The sequence below is a fragment of the Neolamprologus multifasciatus genome, chromosome 3 (assembly GCF_963576455.1).
Source record: "Neolamprologus multifasciatus chromosome 3, fNeoMul1.2, whole genome shotgun sequence".
NCBI lineage: Eukaryota > Metazoa > Chordata > Actinopteri > Cichliformes > Cichlidae > Neolamprologus > Neolamprologus multifasciatus.
In genome coordinates, this window is record NC_140441.1 from 48,032,892 (window position 1) to 48,055,689 (window position 22,798).

The 22,798-nt window shown below is 41.0% G+C and overlaps 2 protein-coding genes across 3 annotated transcripts in view; both read right to left on the reverse strand.

Moving 5' to 3' along the window:
* The window catches only part of LOC146523743 (protein NLRC3-like), a 183,412-nt gene extending 161,686 nt beyond the window's left edge, over positions 1-21,726 (reverse strand). The window contains exon 1 of the mRNA XM_085154041.1: positions 21,645-21,726. The gene's annotated coding sequence lies outside the window, so the exon portion shown is untranslated. The remainder of the gene's footprint in view (positions 1-21,644) is intronic.
* Positions 11,691-16,257, reverse strand: LOC146523753 (uncharacterized). 2 transcript variants are annotated; one of them, XR_014873091.1, is made up of 4 exons: positions 15,150-16,257; positions 14,902-15,011; positions 12,274-14,684; positions 11,691-12,190 (listed from the first exon to the last, which is right to left on the reverse strand). XR_014873091.1 is itself a non-coding variant. In XM_085154014.1 (3 exons), the coding sequence occupies exons 2-3, from the start codon at positions 15,009-15,011 to the stop codon at positions 14,090-14,092; spliced, it is 705 nt and encodes a 234-aa protein (XP_085010140.1). In that variant the 5' UTR covers positions 15,150-16,257; the 3' UTR covers positions 11,694-14,089. The 2 variants fall into 2 exon arrangements, 1 of the variants encoding a protein (XP_085010140.1); XM_085154014.1 differs by having other exon boundaries at positions 11,694-14,684.
* Positions 21,727-22,798: the final 1,072 nt, after the last annotated feature.

The following is a 22,798-nucleotide window of genomic DNA, read 5'->3' on the forward strand; positions in this document are numbered from 1 at the left end:
GCTGTTTGTCAATATAAAATAATTTAGCTCCAATATTGTGCACATTGGTATTGCAAACGCACCATATTTTACAGACCATAAGGCTCACTGGATTATAAGGTGCATTAAGCGAAACAAAAATGTTTACTCAGCTCATTCTTCTTGCTTCCTCCACTTCCGTATCATTGATTCATTAATGTTTAATTCTCTAACAGCTGCTTTATTCCCATGTTGGGAAGGGCGATGGACACTAAGATAACTACAGAATACTTTATAAGTGAACCTGATGCTTTAACCCTTTAAACCGGTCGGAGCAGACACGCTCCGTTTTGCGTAACTATTTTTAACTATTTAACTATATTTAAATCCCAGTAGCACTGCAACCACGTGAGCTAGCGCAATAATTTTTTTTTGCATATGACACTAGAGGAGTTGTACTTACATCTTATGCCATCAGCTTGGTCACAGTTTCCTTTCACATATAGCTTTGCGAAATCTGCATAAAAAGCACGTGCAGCAACAAAAACATAATATTCCAGAAACACGCTTTGCCGATCCAATCAGCTGTTTGTAAAACTTCAGCGCGAACTATTGCATGTCTGTCTGCCCGAAACCGGAAGTGACGTCATTTTTGCGGAAATGTAGTTTTTCACCATCAGGGCCTCATAACCCTATACTGTTTTTTTTTAAGTTATGTTTGACTTTATGACTTTCTGTGTCGTTTCTGGGATGCTTAGGACTCATATTGCACTGCTGGAAATAGTTTGTTTTGATGCACATGCTGTTTTTTTGCAAATTTGCATTGTAATATTTATTTTCGTTTTTCCGGCAGTATATAAAAATCAGTGTATTTCAAAAATAAAACTATGAAGACATTCAAAATAAATTTCCTGTGGTGGGAAACTATTTTGTGCAACTTTTTTGTATTTACAGTTTTGAGGGGTAAGCTCCTTAAATTTCTCTAACTAGAAATATATGTTAAAAAAACAAAAACGATTTTCACTTTTTTTGGACTTTATTGCACTTTTTTGCAATTTATGTAATTACTATGCACTTAATCCATACATATTATTACATTTTGGGCTATAATGGTTGTATTGATGTATAGCAACTTGAAATGCTCCCACAAATGGCACTACAACATGTAAAAATATAATATAAGCTCTGGCGGACTTGGTTCTATGGTAGGTCTTAAAGGGTTAACAAGGATTTAGGCTATTTGCATTTAAATTAAATAGATTTATTGACAGACATCAATTAAATAAGTAAACTTGTACCTCCGTAATATAGTTCTGCCACTTATCTGCTCTAATGACTGGAAATCTGATATCAGTCACCAGCACAGCTTACTCACGTACAGTCACTTCACTGTTTTTGCTCCTGAGCAAATCAGTTTGTTTTAGATTAAAGTTGATTCATAACTGCATAATTTTACTGAAGTTTAATGTCTCAGCGGAGCACATGTGGAACTGAACCATTCGCTTGTCTTAATTATCTGATGTTTATATGTGTTACACTTTTTTAATCTTTAATTTTAAATTGAAATTAACATTTAAAAACATTTGGTACAATGTGGAAAGAGGAAGAGTATTTCCACCAGGAGCAGAAACGTCTGACTCAGCATGACGATGCTGTTGGTGGATACTGAAGAGCTCAGCCTGTCAAGACAGGATTAGGTTATCGTTTTTAATAATGTTTATTCAGTTATATTCTGAGGCCAGTTATCTGGAGGAGAATTACTCACACCTGCAGCTGATCAAGCCTCGTCAGAGGAGCTACTTAGGAGTGTGGTGGAGCTCTCTCCGATGCTGGATCATTGCGTAACTTCACGTTAGTCTCTTGGCGAGTTAGTTAAGGTTAGTCTGCCGCATTGTGGTGTTGCTGACGGCTGCCTCTTTGTTATTCCCCAGGAGGAGTGTGGAGACGAGAGGGCAGCGAGCACGGGGTGCTCAGACACTGAGGAGCGGAGACAAAGAACACTAACACTGGCAAGAGGACATGTCAGAGTCGGGAACGCACTGGGGATTTATTGTTGTTTGGATTATTTAGCATCACTGTAAATAAACGCACTGACCTCATCAAAGAGTCCAGCATTTGGGTCCTCCTTCCCCTCATCATAGTCTGCCACGCAGGCCGTGACAGAAAAGCCCACTAAAAGAACGCCCACCAGACCAAAGCAATGGTTTTGACTTGATCAGCATTAACCCCGCCCCCTGACTTTGATGGGTGAAGCTGACAAATAAAATGTATTTATGAAAACCGATGCAGGGCCAGGAGTAGCAACGTGAATTAAATAAATACATCATTAAATAATTCATTAAATGTGTCAGTAAAATAATTAAAATAGAAAACAAACCAATAATTGATTAAATATGTAATTAAATAATTTGAATTGTATATAAACTAATAATGAAACATTTTAAATGAAATTAATGGATAATTCATTATTAATATATTTCTTTAATTGATTAGGTACATTTTTTAATTAATTACTGAAATAATTAATTCATTAGTAATGTCTTTATTTAATACAACCATAAAATTATTGCTAGTTTACGTAAAATAAATTTAAGACATCAATATTAAAGGTTGAATTATGATAATGAATACATGCAACTATAACTAATGACATAAAAATGAGGATTTCTTAAGCTAAAGCCAAAGTGCTGACTCATTTTTCATGTTACTCTCAAATGTTTTCCCTAATAACAATAACATAATTACACTTTAGCCACAAGAGGGCAGCAGCATTAATATAAGTCACATGTATATAAAGGTACAGTGATTATATTACAGTGATTTTGACAAAAACAAAACAGAAGTTGATGGCAGTGTGTTTTTCCATGACAGAATAATTACGCACACCCCACTTTGCAGTTATTTATTTGTAAAAAATGTTTGGAATCATGTATGATTTTCCTTCCACTTCTCACATGTTCACCACTTTGTGTTGGTCTTTCATGTGGAATTCCAATAAAATTGATTCATGTTTGTGGCTGTAATGTGACAAAATGTGGGAAAATTCAAGGGAGCCGAATACTTTTGCAAGCCACTGTAAAGTTCACTATCAGTAACATCATAGCACCACCCAGCTGTATAGAAACTCCGTCATGCTAGCTAGTACGCAGTATGAGTTATTGTAACTGACTGTAAAAAGTCAGCACAAGGAAAATAAACTCCACCTAAACTTGGTTTATATCTGACCCAGATAGACTGCAGGTCATAACTTCTTACCTGAAGTTAAGTTCACCTGACACTCGGACCGGCGGCCGCCTCAGGTCTCTCCTCCTCCAGGGTTACCGACCCCTGCTCTAAAGCATCTGATTTGGATTCCTGAGATCAAATATATTTTCCTTTGGCTTTGTTTTCTTCCCATTTGTGGCTTTAATGTAGTGTTACATTCTGTTTGTTTGCTTCCATCTGTATACATGTCCAGATTCACTGTTATGTTTCTATTCTTACATTGCTGTGTGATCACTGTTCCCTCTGCTAACTGATGTGACCTTTTGTATCTTACACTGATACTTGTCATATTTGTATCTGCACCTAAAAGATAAAAAAGTTTTCCATGCTAAAACAAAGCTCCACCTCCTGCAGTTCTCCCTCTGAACCACTAGATGTCTCTGTTATCTAAATGAAGACGTGCAGCACAGCAACCACAGCAGCGCTCAGATCACACGTGTCCTGTTATTATGTATAAAAGCATGAAACAGGTGAGACAGGTGGGATCAATATTAATGTTGTGGAAATATATGAAAAAGCAACAGAAGAGTGAAAACATTTCGTGTTTCTAGAAAGATCTTTCAGCTCATAGCTGCTCACAGACTGTATTTACAAGTGACAAACTGCAACTCTACAGTACATCTACAGTATATATCAAATATATTCTGTATTCAAATATATTGAGTGATGTTTGAAAGTCTTTCCAGGTGAGTTTGATCCAGGAGGGTCTGAAGCCAGAGTCAGACAGAGACTGTGCAGAGACTGTAGAAGGACAGAGCAGCAGCAGAGCAGTCCAGATACACTGATGGTCCTCTGTCAGATCCTGAGGGACACACAGGGATGATGCTGGACTCTACATTGTGTCTGACAGTGGAGCTGTTCTCAGAGCAGTTCACTCTGCAGCACTGACAGTCATCTGCACTTCTTCTCATTCCTCTGTCAGTCACTGCTGGATGAAGCTCTCCTCTCCACCTCCCAGTAACATGGCCCAGTCAGAGCGTCTCTACACACAAGCTGCTGCTGCTTCAACCTCTCTGGATCATCAGGACACAGCTCCTCCTCTCTCAGCACACACACCGTCCTGTTTACCATCATCACCACCTGCAGAGAGAAGAAGGAAGAGCAGAGGAGATAAACGAGTGTTTCCAGAGACTCTTCATCAGCTGTCAGTCAGTGATGCAGCACATCCAGTATAAAGAGCAGCAGGGACTTCAGTGCTGGGACTGTACTAGGACTCATTGTTGCTTCACTTTTTCTAATCTTTGGATTTTTATTGAAGTTGATGAACATGTTTTTCTCTCCTAGTTTGAGTTTGGACTTTCATTCATTAGAAGATCCTTGGTGTGTCCACTCTGAGCTCTGTAGGAACCCCAACAACAAGCCCAACAATCCAGATGGACGGTTCCAGCTGTTAACTGGAGGAATTCCATCCAAACATCTGCTCTCACTAAATTCTTCCTCACCTACAGACTGTGTTCTTCACTGCTTTAAACTTGGAAATGAATGCAGTCATTGGTCTGCGTGCTGCTTTGTTCAGAGAGCTGATTGGCTGTTGACAGCGTTTGATCAGAGCGTGTCAGCCGTTACTATGGTGACCATAAAGGTCAGAAAGAGGAAGTGTTTGTGTCCAATCCTGAAGCCTGTCACCATTCTCCTCTCACAGCTTCACTGAGAAGCTGCAGCTTTACAGGAAACACTGGATCTTTGTTTCATACTGACTGTGTTTAGTACAATACTGCTGACAGCACCACCCACTCACTCCATCACTCTACTTACACCAGAGTCTCCAGTCTGTAGTTTGGACACTGCTGAATATCAGACAGCTGCTTCACATCTGGATCCGTCAGGTAGTTTCCGTACAGGTCCAGCTCTCTCAGATGGGAGGGGTTGGACTTCAGTGCTGCTGCCAGATAATCACAGCTAATCTTTGACAAAAAACAGCTCCTCAATCTGTATAAAGAATGAAAGATGTAAGTTTATTAGACAAAGTGTGAGCTTGAAATCATTCAGTGTTTCATCATCTGTTCAGAGCTGAAGAAGGTTCAGAATGTAGAAGTTTAGAAAATGGAAACTCCAAACAGCTGAAGCCAACAGGAAGCAGCGTCAAACAGGAAACTGTGCAGAGTTTCAGACTATATGTCCTGATGCAGCCAGTTGGATTTTGGAGATTTGAATCTCTGTTCTGTGACTAAGTCCTTGAATCATTTCTTCCAGTTGGTCCAACAAGACAGACTAAGTATTGGACATGTGTTGTGGCTCCATCAGGGGAGCTTCTAAATGTGATGTGATGGCCCCTCTGGGTCTGTCAGGTCACAGCACTGAAGAGAGCTCAAACTGGGCACACAGTTGTTCCAGTCTGGACCAAAGACTCTATACTGGGACTGAGGGACTGCTTTGACTGCATCCACTGGGACTTTTTAAAGGCTCATGTTCTCACTTAGACCATCGATTTCTACTTACATTTCTTTCTGGGAAAAATGGGGATTACTTTGGAAACAGGAAGTATTTTCCCCAATAAGCAGCCCTGGATTAGTAAATCACTCCAACATGTTCTCAGGAAGAAGAAGCTGTCTTGTTATGATGGAGAGAAGAAAAAGATTGAGGCACAGAAACTTGTTGAAAGAGAGATAAAGCAGCTAAAATCAGATGTAAAAGTAAAGCAGAGGATGAGCTGAATAAAGGACACTCAAGGCTGGCTTGGAAAGGAATGAAGTCCATGGTGGGGATGCAGAACAAGGAGCAAAGATGAATGTGATGCTGAATAAAGATGCAAACTCAGCAGCCTGCAACAAGTGCTTTAAGGTGATACTGTGCAAAGGAGGTAACTGATGAAACAGGGAGGCTGTAGCTCAGGGGTAGAGCTGGTCACTTACTTATCAGAAGGTTGATGGTTCGATCACAGGCTCCTCCAGTCTGTGTGTCACATATCCTTGGGCAAACTAACCCCAACTTGCTCTCCGATGCATCCATTCAGGTGTGAATGTGTGTGAATGTACTTAGAAAGCACTGAGTGTAGATAAAGTGCTTGTGAGAATGGGTCTGATTGGGTGAATATGGCATGTTGTATAGAGCACTTTGAGTACTCGGCGACACATAGCGTTTTTTTTAAATGCTCCGTATTTGATAGCTTCCTGCAAGACCTCACACCGAGCACATCTACTATGGGTGTGACGCCTGTTATCGGACCCAGAGTTAGCAATATCCCCCAAGAACCCAAAGAGGAGAGTCCTGGCCCCTAGCCCTGCCAGTGTAGCAGAAATGATGACGGATGATGATGCAGCAGCAGCCGTTCTTCTCTGGGTGAGTCGCTTAATGTTGTTCGTGTGTAATTTACATTGAGTAGGCTAACCACGTTATTACATTAATGCATGTAAGGTGAACTAGCAAACACCGTCGTAGTTACATGTGTCTGTCTTCTTGTTTGATAGAGTGAAACCATATATGTCCTATAGCTGCAAAAAAGGCTAATATTGTTATCTTTTTACAAAAAAAAACAGCTAAATATGAGAGGTTTTAGGACAAAATTTGTGTTCTCCATTCTTTAAGCAGTGATTCGAGCACCGATTAAGCACCGGTACTGTTTCAAAAGTACCGGTTTGGCACCGGTATCGGATAAAACCTAAACGATACCCATCCCTACTCCTAACATGCCTCCTTCCTCCTCTCCTCTTCCTTTTCTTTCAGCCATCAGTAGCATGACAGTCTTATTCATTATGATCCACACATTTTATTTGGTAAAGCTTTAGTTAAGAATGTCCTTACTAATGTAACACTCCCCATTTACCCAGGCTGCCACTTGGAGTACACTGGCTTGTGGCCCCTTGTGCCAGCATTAGTGCTTTCCTCCTTTCTGCTGCTCACAATTCACCGATCACACTTTGACTATTACCATTAAAACAAGAGTCAGAAAATTTAGCAACAGAGCTACGATACTTTAAATGTTAAAGTTTCATGATTCACGTGTGGATGTTGCATAAGAAAAGCATGATGTATAAAGTATAAGTGTTTCTGACCAGTTGTTCATCTTCCTTCATTTTCCCCTGAAATCTATCAAATACTGTCCAACAGACTGATGGCACAGCAGTGCAGAGGCTGCAGAACCTGCGTCTGAAGCCTCTGGTTTAAAATAGTTCAAATAAATAATCCAGCTATAGTTGTCAGTATTTACACTGCTGCACAGGAAATAACTTTATTATAAAATAAATAATAAGAAATAAACTTTATTTTTCAAACACGAGCTTTACACAACTTGTACATTCACACAAGCACTTTTTCCATGTTTCTAAGTGCTTCCTGTCTAACATTCACACTCTAATGGATGCATCGGAGAGCAACATGGGGTTAGTATCTTGCCCAAGGACATCATGCAGACTGGCATTAAACCACCAACCTTCTGGTTAGCAGGTGACCCGCTCGACCACCTGAGTTACAGCCACCTTATCAAAGTGACCAATCACATTAGAATCCTGTCCTGCTTTGGGCTCCGCCTCCAAACCATCCAAAGTGGGTTTATTTGCACCATGTATGCAGGTAAACTCAAACATCCATTCAGCTGCTTCAGAAGGAAAATGTCAGCTTGTGGTTTCAATCACAGGAAACTCACAGGTTAGAGTCCAGCCAGAGGGCTGCTGTTGTTTATCTGTAAAGTCTTTAAATCTACAGAAATAAATAATTATGTGGACACATATGGATCATCAGCAAACATGAAACCAGGTGACCACCAGGACCAAGCTGACTGCTGACACAGAGTTCATACTCTAACTGCTAGCTGCTCTGCTAGCTAAGTTAACTGATGTTAAAGGTCAGAGTAAAGAAATGACGTGATGCTGCTGGGAGTGACACCACAGACTAGCAGCATTTAGTTACTCAGCATATAATGCAGTTAATCTGAAATCTCTTTTTCTCTCTGAAACAAAGTGACAGCAGACTGAGTCAAAGACAGAAACCTTATATAAACACCAAATATTCACCGGCTTCACTTCCTGATCCAGGATTCAAAGAGGACGTTGCACTTACTCAGCTTCTTCCCATGAACGTCTTCACTCTGCAGCTCTGCTGTCTGGACCAGGTCTGTGTAGAAACAGAGACAATCTTCTGCTTCATCAGTCCTCTGTGTCTGCAGGCTGAAGTCACATTAAACACTTCACACCAGCAAAGAGTCTGAAGCTCACAGGTCAAAGGTCAGCTGCTGCACCTTGTGTGATATTGTTTGATCAATAATTAACCTGCAGCAGGTTTCTGCTCCGACTCCAACACACTGAACAACCCTGAGAACAAATCAGATGATGTGGGTGTGTCTGCAAGCTTCAATAGTATTAAACACCTCACACCAGCAATGAGTCTGAAGCTCGCAGGTTAAAGGTCAAAGGTCAGCTGCCACACTGTATATAACATTTCAATATGTATACAACGTGACTGTGGGAGTGTGTGCAGCCATAAACAGTTTAAACATTAAACACTGAACCATAAAAGAAACTTCAGCTGCAGCTCACAGGTCAAAGGTCAGCTGCTGCAGCCAGTTATGACTTTACATAAATCATCATGTTTTCCCTCTCAGCACTTGGGCTGTTTTGACTCAGCTACACTATGGGAAATGGCCAATGGTTCCACAGCTGTTCTTGTTCACATAAAATATCGGCTGTATGAAGACTGGAAAATATAGATGATACAAATATGCAGCCAAACATTTGTGGACATGGATAAACTATCTGATCCAAAAAGCAGGAAGTGACACAGCTAGAAAATGAAAGTGTGTAACAGCTGAAGTCAAATGTAATGCAGAGTTGAATCTGCACTTGGATCCATCTGTGAAAGGTCCACATGTAGGGATCACATGAGTCATGATGTTTGTCAGTCCAGCTTGATAACTCCATCTACTGTGGGCTACATATACTGGGCTGGTAGCTCCATAGTGTTGGACAGAAACTATTAAATGTGCATATTTTAAAATCAGAGGCTCTTCTAACACAGGAGCCATGTTGAGTTTAGATCACAGCCGACCACCGGCAGTCTGAAATGGAATGAAGCCCATTGACAGCCAGCAGGTCTAAACAGGAATGGAACGCATCCATGGATAATACACCACTTTATTAGAAGACATCTGTAGCACTGCCTCAGTTCTGGATGTTTCCACAGACTCTCTGGCCTCTGTGCCCCTAAAGAAAAGGTCAAAGGTCAGCAGCACATGTAGTTGGGACAATTCTTCATTTACAAACAACAGTCGCACAAACTATACAATTATTTTCCTCCAATTCTGACTTTTCACTTGCAGAAATGGTCCTGTGTGATTTGTAGGCTGTGATATGAAAAACTAGTTCCTAATGGCAGCGATTCACTCAGTAAACATGTGTTTCCTTCACCAACCTCACACACAGATCCAATAAGATCAGGAAGTGGGCAGTATAGTACAATATGTGTTATTTTGTACTGTACTGACAAACTAAAGATCTGCTGAAGTGTTGGAAATGATTCAGATGTTTATTTTGGACGATACAGCAGAAGATGAGACATGAAAGTGGAGATAACACAGAAGACCTGCAGCAAAGGGTCAGAGGTCAGACTGGGCCACTGGATTCAACAATGAGCCAATGATCATCAAGTAGTGACTAAAGCAGAGCCCTGACGTTCTGACATTTATCACACAGTTAGAACAAATGTCTGCTGATGACTTCATCTCATGAAATGACTGATAGATGTCAATTCATTGATCAGCTGAGCTGCTGCTGATCTTCATCGTGCACAGAAACATTCAGCTTGTTTCAATCAGTAAATAACTTTGAACTGTTCCCACTCAAAATGCTGTCAGAACAATGATCATTGTTACTCCCCTCGAGTCTTAATAAAGCTCAACTTGTTCTTTGTGTTTAAACTGACATTTATTTCAGACAGGAGGATTCTTCCACATGTCTTAACATGTACTGATGTCCAACCACAGCTGATACAATGCCGTCAGAACTAAAAGGAAATACAAACTTAAATGAATATTCTTACTAAAGTCCTTAAGCATTTTAAACAACGAAACATTCCAACAAAATGATCAATAAAGTACACATTACACTTCACACCGCAGCTATTGCACTTGAATACCACGCAACACTCGTGCATTTACATACAACGATAATAAATAAAACATTTACCTCATTGGCCTCACTCAAAGGGAATAAACTTTCATTTTTATGTGGTGGGGACGTCCAAAAAGGCACTCTTTATTTATCTTTCTGCACACGTGCAAACCTCGTGGCTCGTCTCTAAATTAGCTTGCTCAGTGTGACGGCCAAAAAATGCCCTCTTAGCCACAACACAACTTTAGAAAAGGTTCCTATCTAATTGCACAATTAGCACAAATAACACATTTAAACATATAAATCTAATCAACAAACATGAATTACTATTTATTTCTTATGTATTATTTCGTAATATTTCAACTACTTATTGTTTCAAACTTAACTATCTAATAAAATGAACTTAAATGCGAGAGTTGCCTATGACAGCAGCTGCAATCATTGTAGAACTTCATAAACATCACGTGTTGTTTTCCACATGTAAGATCAGCAAACATACAGAAACTTCCTGTTGCCACACATGGCCTCTAAAATCTCTTCCACGGTTTCTGTCTGAAGTCCACTCTCTGTGTCGGATCCACAGGAAACAACAAGATCTTATTAACATGGTTTTCAATGTGTCTCCTTACAAAAAGTCCAACCAATGAACAAATGTGTATATTTGTGGAGGCCGAACAAAAGCATGACACATTTCTCTGTTTCTATAAACTGGTGTCAAACACAAATATGAAGAGTTTCATTGACAGACTCCAAAATGCCCCCGCAGTGAATCAAAGGGAAATCCTACAGTGTGGCCAGAGAATCTTAATGGCTCCAACATCAACACATCCACAATGTTGGATCCAGTTCTACCTCACAGAGTTACTAAGACACACCCTCTGCCAGCATTACAACAGCTCCACCTGTTTCACCTGCCTCCTCAGCATCTGTACACCTGACGAGAAAAGAAAGGCTCCAAAAGCTCAAATCTACAAAGGATTCATGAAGTTTCATCCAACAATAACATGTTTTCCTTCCACAGTGTGCTGTTAGACACCACTGCCATTTCAAAAAGAGCAGCTTGGTAACATTTTGGCTCCAAACACTTTGTGTTTAAGTTCCTAATCTTTGTTTTCTTTGTGAAGCCGACAACATCTGGAGCTTTTTGACTCATAGAAACATCATTTTGTTCTTTAGATGACAGCAGATTGGGAATGATTAATCAATCACTATCAAACCAATAAAGACAAAAATGCTGATTTTACAGGAACTTTGTTGGAGAAGCTGTAAAGACATGAAACTGGTGGAGATCCCAAACCAGTTGATAGTGCTGATTATTCCAAATAAAGCTGTTTTCCATTCGAGATGAAATGACTTTCTGTCCTGATATATAATAAAGATGTTAGTTGGTTTTGATCCCATGTATTAAAAGTAGATCCAGTTTAAAGTCAGCTTGAGTTTGATGTCTTTATGTCAAAGCTGCTCATGATGTTGAGCTGCTGATTGAATAAAAACAGTGAAAAATCTGCCTCAATATAAAAGCATGTAGTCCAGACTTAAATGTAGCCTATTGTTAGCTGAGGTCCACACACAGTGTTTGACAGTGTAAACTGTGTGAAAGGGCTGCTGGTGGAGCTCACTAGGATGAGCAGGTGACCATGTGCCACGAGGTGGAGAGCAGCTGGCCTGGGTTTGATTCTGACCCGGGCCACGTCCCCTTTCTCTCTCTCTCTGCTTTGCTGTCACTTATCTTCACTGCTCTGTCCAATAAAGCTGAAAAAGGCCCCAAATCAAAGAAATCTGCCTGCAGCCTCTGAAATGTCTTCTGTTTCCTTCCCGACGGCTTTTTCACCGTCAGCCCATCAGACAGTCCAGCAGCATTTATGATGATGTCATGATTTTGAAGAGACTGCTATGGTGGCCTCCCATGACCCCCAGCCTCATCTACACTGAGATGCAGACATTTGAAAACATTCAGCAGACAACTGAATAATAGTCCAACACAACAGTCTGTGTACAGACACACACTGACCTTTCATATAGTCAAAGGAGTCAATCAAACACAGCTAGTTGAGTCATTTCTCTGTGAGTCTAAAGTGAATCTAGTATTTTAAAGTCCACTTCCTGTATTTGTTGTTGAAGACTTCTTTAGCTTCTTCTCAAGGACATCAGCTGCTTGTTTGGCAGCAAAGGCAGTTAAGAAGCTTCCTGAAAAACACTGAACAGTGAGTTAATTGTGGCATATGACAAATTCAGCTTTCTATGTGCAAATGTGTCTGTGTCAACCTTTCAAATGCTAAACTGTTGAATCCAAAACATCAGCGGCTCCTTGGCTGCTCACTTCATGCACTTCTGTCTTTGTGACAGTCCAATGACATCACAGCTGTTTCCACCCCCAGTGTCTAAGGACTGGACACGTTTAAAGACAAAACTGCCTTCATCACAGCTTTCCATAAATGGATCTTTATTGATTTATTCAGACAAAGCTTTGGTAGCTCATTTTCAGAACAGCAGCCTCAGATTTCTTCTTAGACAGAAGATTTACAGCACAGAGAAAAAAACAATAAAGGGGAAAATGGGACGGGTACATTTCAAGTTATTAGGCTTAGCAAAGCATCTATTCACGTCCGTTTGAAACCGTTTTCAACATTAACAGACTGAACTGGATTTAATAGCAGGAGTGCATATAATTTTAGTAAATTATTCTGGTGAGTATCAGCTGCGGTGGGTATGTAAATCAACATGCTGACGTTGTTGAAGTCCTGCACTTTTTTCGGGCACATTATTTCGGTGACTTTAACGAGGCCGTGTTTCATGACACCTGCACCTCCATCTAAAAAAGGCTTGCCATGTCTTGCGATGAGTTGGGCGACCTCATAGCTGGATATTGGAGCCTTTTCCTGGACCTTTTGAGCACGAAATAAATACTGTTGCTGACCCTGCAGGAGAGCTACCCTTTGCTTTAATTTCTGCTCTCGCTCAGCACCAGTGTAAGATGCATAGGCCCGATGTTTGGTTTCATAATGACGTCGTACATTATACTCTTTCATAACTGCCACAGTTTCAGTTCATATCAAACAGATATACTTCCCCTTTAATTCTATTAAGAAATATTCACTCTCCCACCGTGTCTGAAATTTTCTGCACTCACTTTCTACCTTTTCTCTTCTTTGGTTCTGCCATGTTTAGTGCAATACACTCAAGCAAAAGTTGAAGTGCAGCCATATTCTATTCTATTTATAAAATTACTTGCGGGCCAAATAAAAATGGATTGAAGTTTGGACAACTCTGGCTTAGAGTATTAATCAGGTAGAACCAGATAATCTTCCACGGCACAGTGGTTGGGAAACACTGATTTAGAGAATAAGAGCTCAGAGTCACTGGGTTTCATAAAGAGGAAGCTGAATGTGCGAAACCCTCCTTCAGAATAAAAGACATGTGCAGCAGGCTGGATGCTGAGCCTTATTGGAAGGACACAGAACACTGAGGGGTCACAAACAGCTTCTATTCAAGCAGTCACATGATTCACGAATGCCATCACTGAGTTACAGTCTGCTTTTACAAAGACTTCTGGACATCTTCAGACAGTAAATGAGGTAGAGGGAAACAGGTGGAGGAACAGCGGGTGTTGGGGGTCTGAGTGAGGTGCAGGTGTCTGAAAACACACAGCAAGCTTCACCAACACAGTGTGATGTCATCTGTGATCCTGTACAAAGCTTCCTTTATGGAGACTGAGAGCTGTTAGTGCTGCGGTTCAGAGGACTCAACTGAGACTAAATGACAACAAACTGTTAATGATGAGAGTCATGTCCGTGTCTGACTGTGGTGCTGCTTCCTCACTGTGAAGGCTAAGTGTTGTTTGCAATACAATAACGTGAAACTGCGTTTGTTTGCCTGTCAATGCATCTGTAACAGGTAGGGTCACAGCGAAAAATGTTAGCCAGCCCACCAATGGCCTCATCAAGAGAATAAAGGGAATTGGTCAAATCATTTTCAGTAAAAACAATATTACCTCGGGGCTGAAAGATTTTTTTAAACACAAATACAGAAGTCGTGTAGGTTTGAACGATACGTTGGAGGTCCCTGATGATGCTTGACGGATGGTCGCGGCTGGTGCATGTATCACAGGCGGAGGCAAAAGAGTAGATGAGAAGTGAGTTTCCCTGGCTTTTTGGGAATTCATTTGGATTTTCAACCAGCTCTCTCAGGGTTTGCAGAACACGGCGTTCTGCATGTTGTCCACTTCGTCCGTCTGCACTTAATGTTGGTCTGGCCACAATCACTCCATAGCCTACATACACTCCACGATTGTTATTGGGTGAGTCTCTTTTCCCAATCGTTTCCTGAACATCGTTAAAGGAGTTATGCTGAAAAACCTGGTAAAGAGTGTTCAGATTTTGTGGGATAACTGCAGCCAGACAGAACTGTCCAGCTATGCTGTATCTGTTACAGGAAAAGGCACAGAACACAGATCTCAGTATTCTGTCGCTTTATATCAGATCAAATATTTAATGAGCAGAAAACCACAGAAATGTTAGCTGGGTGTGTAACAATAAAAACAGTTTAAATGGAGAATGTTTGAAGCACCATGAACTGCTGCTGCTCAGAATCCAGCAGATTAAAGCTCTAATAGAAATTATTAATAAATGTGTTTACTCACTGTCTTCTGATTGTTTTAACGATACCAGTCAGTATTTCCTCATCCGACTGAGCCAGAGAGGCTCCAGCTGACAGCAAGAAGGAGAGGATCATGCAGGGCAGCACGTTCATCTACAGTTTAAAAAACACACACATATGCATCTCTACATTACAATTAAATATGTTTAGTATTAAATTGTCAGCAGTTAACCTTTACCTAAAAAAAACCCTTTGTTTTAATATTTATTTAAAAATCTCGAACGTTCTCACCTTCACTGCTTTATTTGTCCTAAAACTGCAACAGAAGAAAGAAACCAGTGAAATGCAGGTAACTGAACTGGGACTAGGGATGGGTATTGATAAGATTTTCACGATTCCGATTCCATTTTCAATTCTGTTTAACGATTCGATTCTTTATCGATTCTCTTATCGATTTTTTTTTTTTTTTTTAAAAGGAGAACACTAAGGTCAATTAGCTTAGATCTTTGTTTTATATCTTCTCTTTGAACAAGATAGAAATTTAGGAGTAACATGGCCTTACAAACCCAACAGTGAGATCTTAACAGATCCAACCTATGGCTCTTCAATGGGGTGTCACAGGGTCCCCAGGAAAAAAAATTGTGAATGTAAAATAATAAAATAAATATTCTTCTGTAGCAATTACACAAGAATATCCAATAATGTCCCTGCCTACAATTAAACACATTCACTTACCGAAAATCGGGGGCATCTGCTGTGGCAAATGGGTGCAAGCCTTTTACCACAAACTTAGTCACTGCTCGGTGACATTCGTCTATCCTGGCCTGAAAGGAGACGCTACCGGTAGACTGTAGCAAGAACTGCCAGCATCTGAGCCAGACTGTCTGTCTCTCTCATCATGGTCACCTAAATGCACAGTAATGGTAGGTTTTGTAATAAGGCAGATCGCGCTAACATAATATGCACTGTTAGTTGATTATTTACCTGCCGTATTAACGGGAGAGGACGTGCAAACGTTACCGCTGCTGCTGGGTTGAGATTCACGAGTCCGGAGCGGAATTAAAAACACGACATTCATTTAAGGTTATCGCGTGTTTTGTGAGCAAATGCTTTTGCATATTCGTAGTGTTTCCTCCCTTAAATGAAATATCTACTTTGCAAGTATTGCAAGTTGCCCTGTTGTCATCCGTTCTCGTAAAGTATAACCAAACTTTTTAGCGTTTGAGCTGCCATGTTTCCTGCCAGGTAAATGACGCTCCGCAACGTGGTGACGTCATTCGGGGCGACTGGAATCGATAAGGGAATCGTTTGCAAAAATGGCAAACGATTCCAAGGAATTGAAACAGTGGGAACCGGTTCTCAACAAGAACCGGTTTTCGATACCCATCCCTAACTGGGACTGAACTATATGGGCTCAAATTGTGGTCATAAATATTTTGTGTAAAAATAATTTGTGTGTGGACTTGGGCAAAAAATACGTGTGAAACTCTGCAAGTTACAAGTACAAATTTTGACCCTACTTTTCTTCCTTTCATCTGATTGGCCAATGTCATGTCAATCACAAATTTAACTATCCAATCAGAGAAAAGATGGGTTTGGCTATTGGAGGGGTGCTTTACGGAGCTTCCTGAGGGAATAAATGCCCTTTTACATGCCAGCCCAGCATTTTCCTTCATCACCACGAAGGAAAACAGTCTGTGTCCGTCCGAGTTTGGTGATTTTTTATGTCACAGGTTTACGTGTTTCATACAGGGACCTCCAGAGCCTTTTCAACAGAGCTACGGACCACGCGCGGGGGGGGGGGGGGGGGGGGGGGGGGGGGTGGTGGTCAGGCGTGTTGTGGAAATGACAGTCTTCACTAGTGGGGATAGTTACAAAGCTTTCTTCGTTATGAATTAGCATACATGTTTTTATTGAATATTTGAAGAACTAGCAAAAAACCCCAGAAACTCTTGTAGACATAAGGACATAAAGTCAGACATAGAAATGACAAGGAGCAGGTGCATCTAGTAGAGCTGCTGCAAAAACCCACAGAGCTCAGCAGCCAGCGCAACAAATTCTGGATCCTTTGCTTTTAGTTAGCATTAGCAGCACATGTGAAAGGACCTTTATGCTGCGCACTGTGACTCACAGCAATGGTCCCGGGTCAGCCCTGACTTTGTGTTGAACCAATCCTAAAGTAATAATGTAATAATGGTATTTCTAACCACTGATATACCACGGTCGGCTTTGATAATGATGCCCATGCCCTCCCAGGCTAAACCTTCGCCGTCAACATCGGAACCTGAGATCTCTGCGGCGGGATTCGGGACCTCCTAAACCCCGAGCGCCAGGTCCAGCTCCAGCTCCTGCCAGGATTGGCCTGGTGAACCCCAGATCACTTTTAAACAAAACTTTTATTCATCAGGATTTCTTCAGTTCCCGTGATCTGGATTTTCTGTGTGACTAAGACGTGGCTGAGTGTTGGTGAGTCCAGTGTTCTATCTGAACATTTACCTGTGGATTGTTGCTATTTTAACTCGCCACGGACGTCAGGCAGAGGTTGAGGCACAGCGACTGTTTACAAAAAGGATTACAAATGTAAGCAGTGTTTTCTACAGCCTTCGTTCTCCAGCTTTGAACTTACCTCCTTTAAGGTGAGTCGTACAAACTCGGTTTTCTGCGTTGTCATCTATCGCCCCCCGAAATACAATAAGAACTTCATAAACGACTTCTCTGATTTTTTAGCTGGGATTATGCCCAACTATGATAGTGTTCTTATTGTTGGAGATTTTTAATATACATGTATGTTGTCCTGATAAGCCACTGGTGAAGGACTTTTTAAGCCTTACTGACTCTTTTAGTCTGGTACAGTCCGTACCTGGCCCTACACATGAGCATGGACACACACTGGACCTTGTCCTGTCATATTGTCTGCTTGTCTTAACTTGGAGATTTGTGACTGTGCACTCTCAGATTATATGCCCGTGTTATTCAACGTTGGTTTGACATATACTGCAGTTAAATCTGGCGCTGCTACTCGGTGCTGTCGGGTTATTAACCTCACCACTGCTGCGCAGTTTTCTGCTGCTTTTAATCAGCTCAGTGGCCCTTCTGACTTTGTTTCCTCTGACACAGAAGAGCTCAATTCCTGGTTTTATTCTTGCTGTCAAACAATCATGGACTCTGTGGCTCCTTTAAAAAGCAGGCAGCCCAAGGCTAAACCTGAGCCTTGGTTTAATGAGAGCACTCGCGGTGTTAAGAGGGAATGTCGTCGAGCACGGAGATGGAAAAAGCATAAACTGCATGTATCATTTCACATTCTCAAAGACTGCTGGCATCGCTACCAGAACACTGTTAAAGAGGCAAAAAGGAAATATTCCAACTGTCATAACCCACGTGTGTTGTTTAGGACCATTGACACTGTTCTTTATACGCCACTAAATGTCTGTTTGGAAGTTTCTCCTGAAATTTGCAATAGTAGTAATATACCTGTGGCTTTTTTTGGCACTGTGAAAGACACAGAGTGTCATGGTCCTGGGTCGGTGACCCAGCGCTTTAAGTTTATTTATCATTTCTGTAGTTTATTCTGATTTTGTATTTGTTCTTAGGGTTTGAGTTGTGTGTTTCTATCACCCCTACCTGTGCCTCCCCCTCCCCTGTGTTCTGTTCCCAGTTGGTTGTGTAAAACAGCCTGTGAGTTTCCTGTTTTACTTTGTAGGTTTGTGTCTCGTTATGTCCATTAGTTCCAGCTGTGTCCCCGTCTGTCTGCCATTTCCTAATTACCTGGTGTGTGTATTTATAGTGCGTGTCTGCCTGTGCTCCTCGTCGCGCCGTCTGTGTTTCTCTGTGAACCTCCCGTGTAGTCTACATTATTCCATGTTTCTTCGTGTCTCTCTGCTCCTCGCTCCATGTCCTCCATTTTGTATTAGTTTTCCCAGTTTAGGTTTATGTTCGGTTCTGCCCACACCTTGGTTTTGTGCACTGTAAATAAAACCCACTTGCACCTCTGCCATTGTCTGCTATTGGATCCTCCTTTCTCATCTTCACTCGACTGCTGCCCCAGTCGTGACACAGAGGCTAATAGTTTTTAAACAGAGTACCACAAATAACAGGTATCCCTTTAGAAATAAACTTTTCTTGTGATACTTCTAAAAACAACATATTCACATGTAGCCACACTAGCACTGTATCAACCCCTATAATTATCTACTACTCACACACTGTAACAGTAAGACTCAATGATTAGACAGAGGGGGTTACAGGTAGCATTTTAACTTTTTTTTCGGACCCCAGACAGTGGCGTGAGGTAGTTAGGACACAATTTAGCCATGTAGAAAGCATCGTTTGTTTGGAACACATCATCACTGTTCATAAGACTTTAATTTAATCAAACCTCATTTTACGGATCTACGTGGCTCCTCACCACTAACTTCATTTTTATTTAAATATTTGAATTTTCGAAATGGTGATCCAAGCGGGCTGCAAGTTTTAACGCACCAGAATGCCGCAAATATAAATAAAAGCCTGACTATCCCTAGAGCCTAGCCGCAGCAACACCTTTCTTTCAAACGGATGCCTGGATGTGCGTTGGAGCCGACTTTGCTTCCTACACAGAGCGTTTCTGACAGTCAGGTGCTGCTTATACAATAGAGAAAACCAACAATACAGCATGTTTCTCTGCTCCAGGACATCCGCGGTCCTTTCACACGGTAAGCATGTCTGTTATACCCAGGGCATAAATGTCTGTATGTCAGCGCTGATTATTCAAACCCTGTTTAAAATGTGACATGTTTGTTGTCCAAAATTCCTCTAAATTTGCAAAGTTACTGATTTAAAAAAATATATTTTTGAATTTTTAGTTGCATGTCAAACATATGATAGACTCTTGAGCATGTTTATATAGCTAAATTCACAATGGTATAACCACGCTAAATAAAAGAGGCCCAAGCACCAATGCGCTCTAATGCAAGCCTCTGAACTGTATGTCTGTGAAGGTTCTCAATCATCCAGGTCATCGTAGACTAAGGAGCTTGGAAAGAAAAGCGTCTGGACTTCTTTGAAGTCTTCAAGCAACTCAAAGAAGTCCAGACGTTTTTCTTTCCAAGCTCCTTAGTCTCTGAACTGTATGTTGATAAGTACATGAAGTGTACCTCTACCTCTATAGCTGTAAAGAGTTTGTATCCGCACTCTGAGGGTCTGCTGAATTTTTTTTAACATGGCACTTTTTGACGATCTGCAGATGATGAATTCCTCTTTATTGGAGAAAGTGTCCTTAAGCTATTGTTGCTCATACTTACTGAGTTCCCTAGCTACTTCCTTACTATGTCAGTAAATGTTTTGAAAAGTAAGGTGTTGTAGATTTAAAGAAACATATTAATTGAAGCAAAGGCAAAAAATTGGAATGAATTTTATGTGACTGTTCATATTAAATCCAACAACAAAATCCAAAACTGGCTCCAATCCTTTGTATTAATGATCTCCCTCTCTCTGTGTGTGTGTGTGTGTGTGTGTGTGTGTGTGTGTGTGTGTGTGTGTGTGTGTGTGTGTGTGTGTGTGTGTGTGTGTGTGCACGCGCTCGCAGAAGGAAGGTCCCGGCGGGAGCTTTTCTCAAATGCATTTCCAATCAGTTTTTTTTTTTTTTTTTACAAGAAGTGTAGCTCATATAATGGTGTAAATGTATTCTTTGCAATACTTTATAAATATGAAACTCTAAAGATTTTGAGTTCAATCTAAATCTTTCTGTCACAATGATTTCTATAAAAACATGTTGTTTATGGGGATAGTGTAAAAAATCTTTTGCGGGACACTGACACAATTCTGATTTCACATGAATGAAAAGCTCCACCAACAAATTTTCCTTCATCTACCTGCAGATTTTTTTCTGTCTGTGTACAAACTGATGTCTGTGTCTCCCTTCAGACTGGATTTAAATTCAACTTCGTCAGGTCACACCTTCTTGCGTTCACTCCAAAAATAGAGAAATTTGTCATCTGACTGCTCACACTCTGTCTGAATAAGAGTAAAGTTCACATGCTAACATACAATGCTGGGGTTGTCACTCAAAAAAATTGATCTATCACACATTGTGTTCTTAAAAGTAATCCAGTATCTTCATCAATTACTCATTAAAGAAAGTACTTTCCCCTGACAGCCCATTCTCACTCCTGAGGCGTAACACGCTGACGTCCCGCGGCATTCCTGAGGAACGCAAAGGATGACCTTCCGCATTCTTATGGTACGCGGCGGGTTATGGATGAAATTCAGTGGAATGACGCTCCCGCGGTAATAGACGTTCCAGCCCTGTATTCTAGCCCTAAACCTAACCTTATCCCTAGGCCTAACCATAACCCTTTTCCTAATGTTAACCAGGACTTTAATGACGTTAAATAGCGTGTTTCCAAGTGATTTGAAGAAAAAGAGTGAACATGTGTAGATTGAGTCCAGACAGTTCTCATATTTCCTCATTTTTCCGAGGTCGTCATTTAGGAACGTGGTGGGTAGCCGAAAACGTAATATGTTGACGATTTGTCACCTAGCGTAAAATCTTACGCTTTGGGAGGGAGAACGTGTTGTCCCTGAACCCGACCTTGCTGAAGTAAGTAAACCTGAAGTAAGCTGGAACTGCTTTACTTCATATGTTTGACATCACTATCACTACATCAGTAAAACCTGAATACCAACTTCTTAAGAACAAACTGATTGTATCTGATCCAAAGTTTGGCCTTAAATAAAAACTGAACATCAGGTCCAAAGATCACAGAAACAAACAGTCAACTGTTAAAGGAGGAAACAAAGCAAACTTACAGTTTCTTCACACACCAACAACAAGCTCCACTCCACACCTGGACACTAAACACGGACACACAGGTGAGCTGCTTCCTGGAAGGAGGAGGGGCTCCACCTGAAACTCAGAACACGTAGGAGGGGCTCAGCTCTGTGTGTGCTGATGTGTTAACTTTAAAAATATGCCGTCTGACTGCTCAGACTGAGTCAGCGTGAAGTTCACCTGCTGACATGTGAAGACATGAAACCTTGTTGTAGCTGCAGGTGTGAACACACTGATCCCAGATTAGCTCTGCTGTATTTGTAACATGAACATTTCTGCTGCAAAGCTTCAAATGTTCAGCATGTTTCTCTGTTTCCAGTCTATAGATCCAGTCACACTTTCTACCTTCACCTGTGCAGTAAAGACTGAGAGCAGAGCTGAAACCAACCGTCCAATCAGCGAGCAGCATCAACACCTGAGCTTCATTCAGACTCTTTAATTGAATGTTGTTGTGTGAATGAACCTTTGAGACTGACTCTCCCAGAGAAAAACAGGCCTATAAATTCTGCTGTTAGGACACGCCCCCTTCTCTAACTCTACAGACCTGACCAGAGGACCAGAGAAGGTTGCCATGGTGATGTAAGAAGCGACATCTCCATGTAGGGAGATGTGGGAAAGGTGCAGGAGATGAAACATGAGCCGTACATGTGTCTAAAGGGTTTCCTCCAGCTTCTGAGCGTCACGTTAACAGTCAGGTTTTACCACATGCAGTAAAAGTGTTTCCTGCCTGGGTGAGGCAGCCTTTGTCTCTGAGCCAGAGAGATGGAGGTCCATGGAGCCATCGAAAACTCATCTGAAATTCTGTTTGATCATAAAGTGTGAAAACGTCTCATTGGAGCACATTTGTCTTCTCTCTCATATAAAAAAGCTAACACAAGCTAACCTGGTAACCCAACAAAAGTATTTGAAGAACACAAAGTTAGTGTGTTAGTTTGTTTTGCAGGACATCTCACAGTGTGATACAACATTTATCCAAACGCACCATATACAAATCCAATGTGTCAATAAAACAATAAGGTTACATTAGTAGAATATTTTTGTGAGCCCGTTAAGCTAATGTGATGAAATCATAACTATATGTTGATTAAAATCTAATATAAGCACAGTACTGGTGTGCAGGGCTGTTATATGC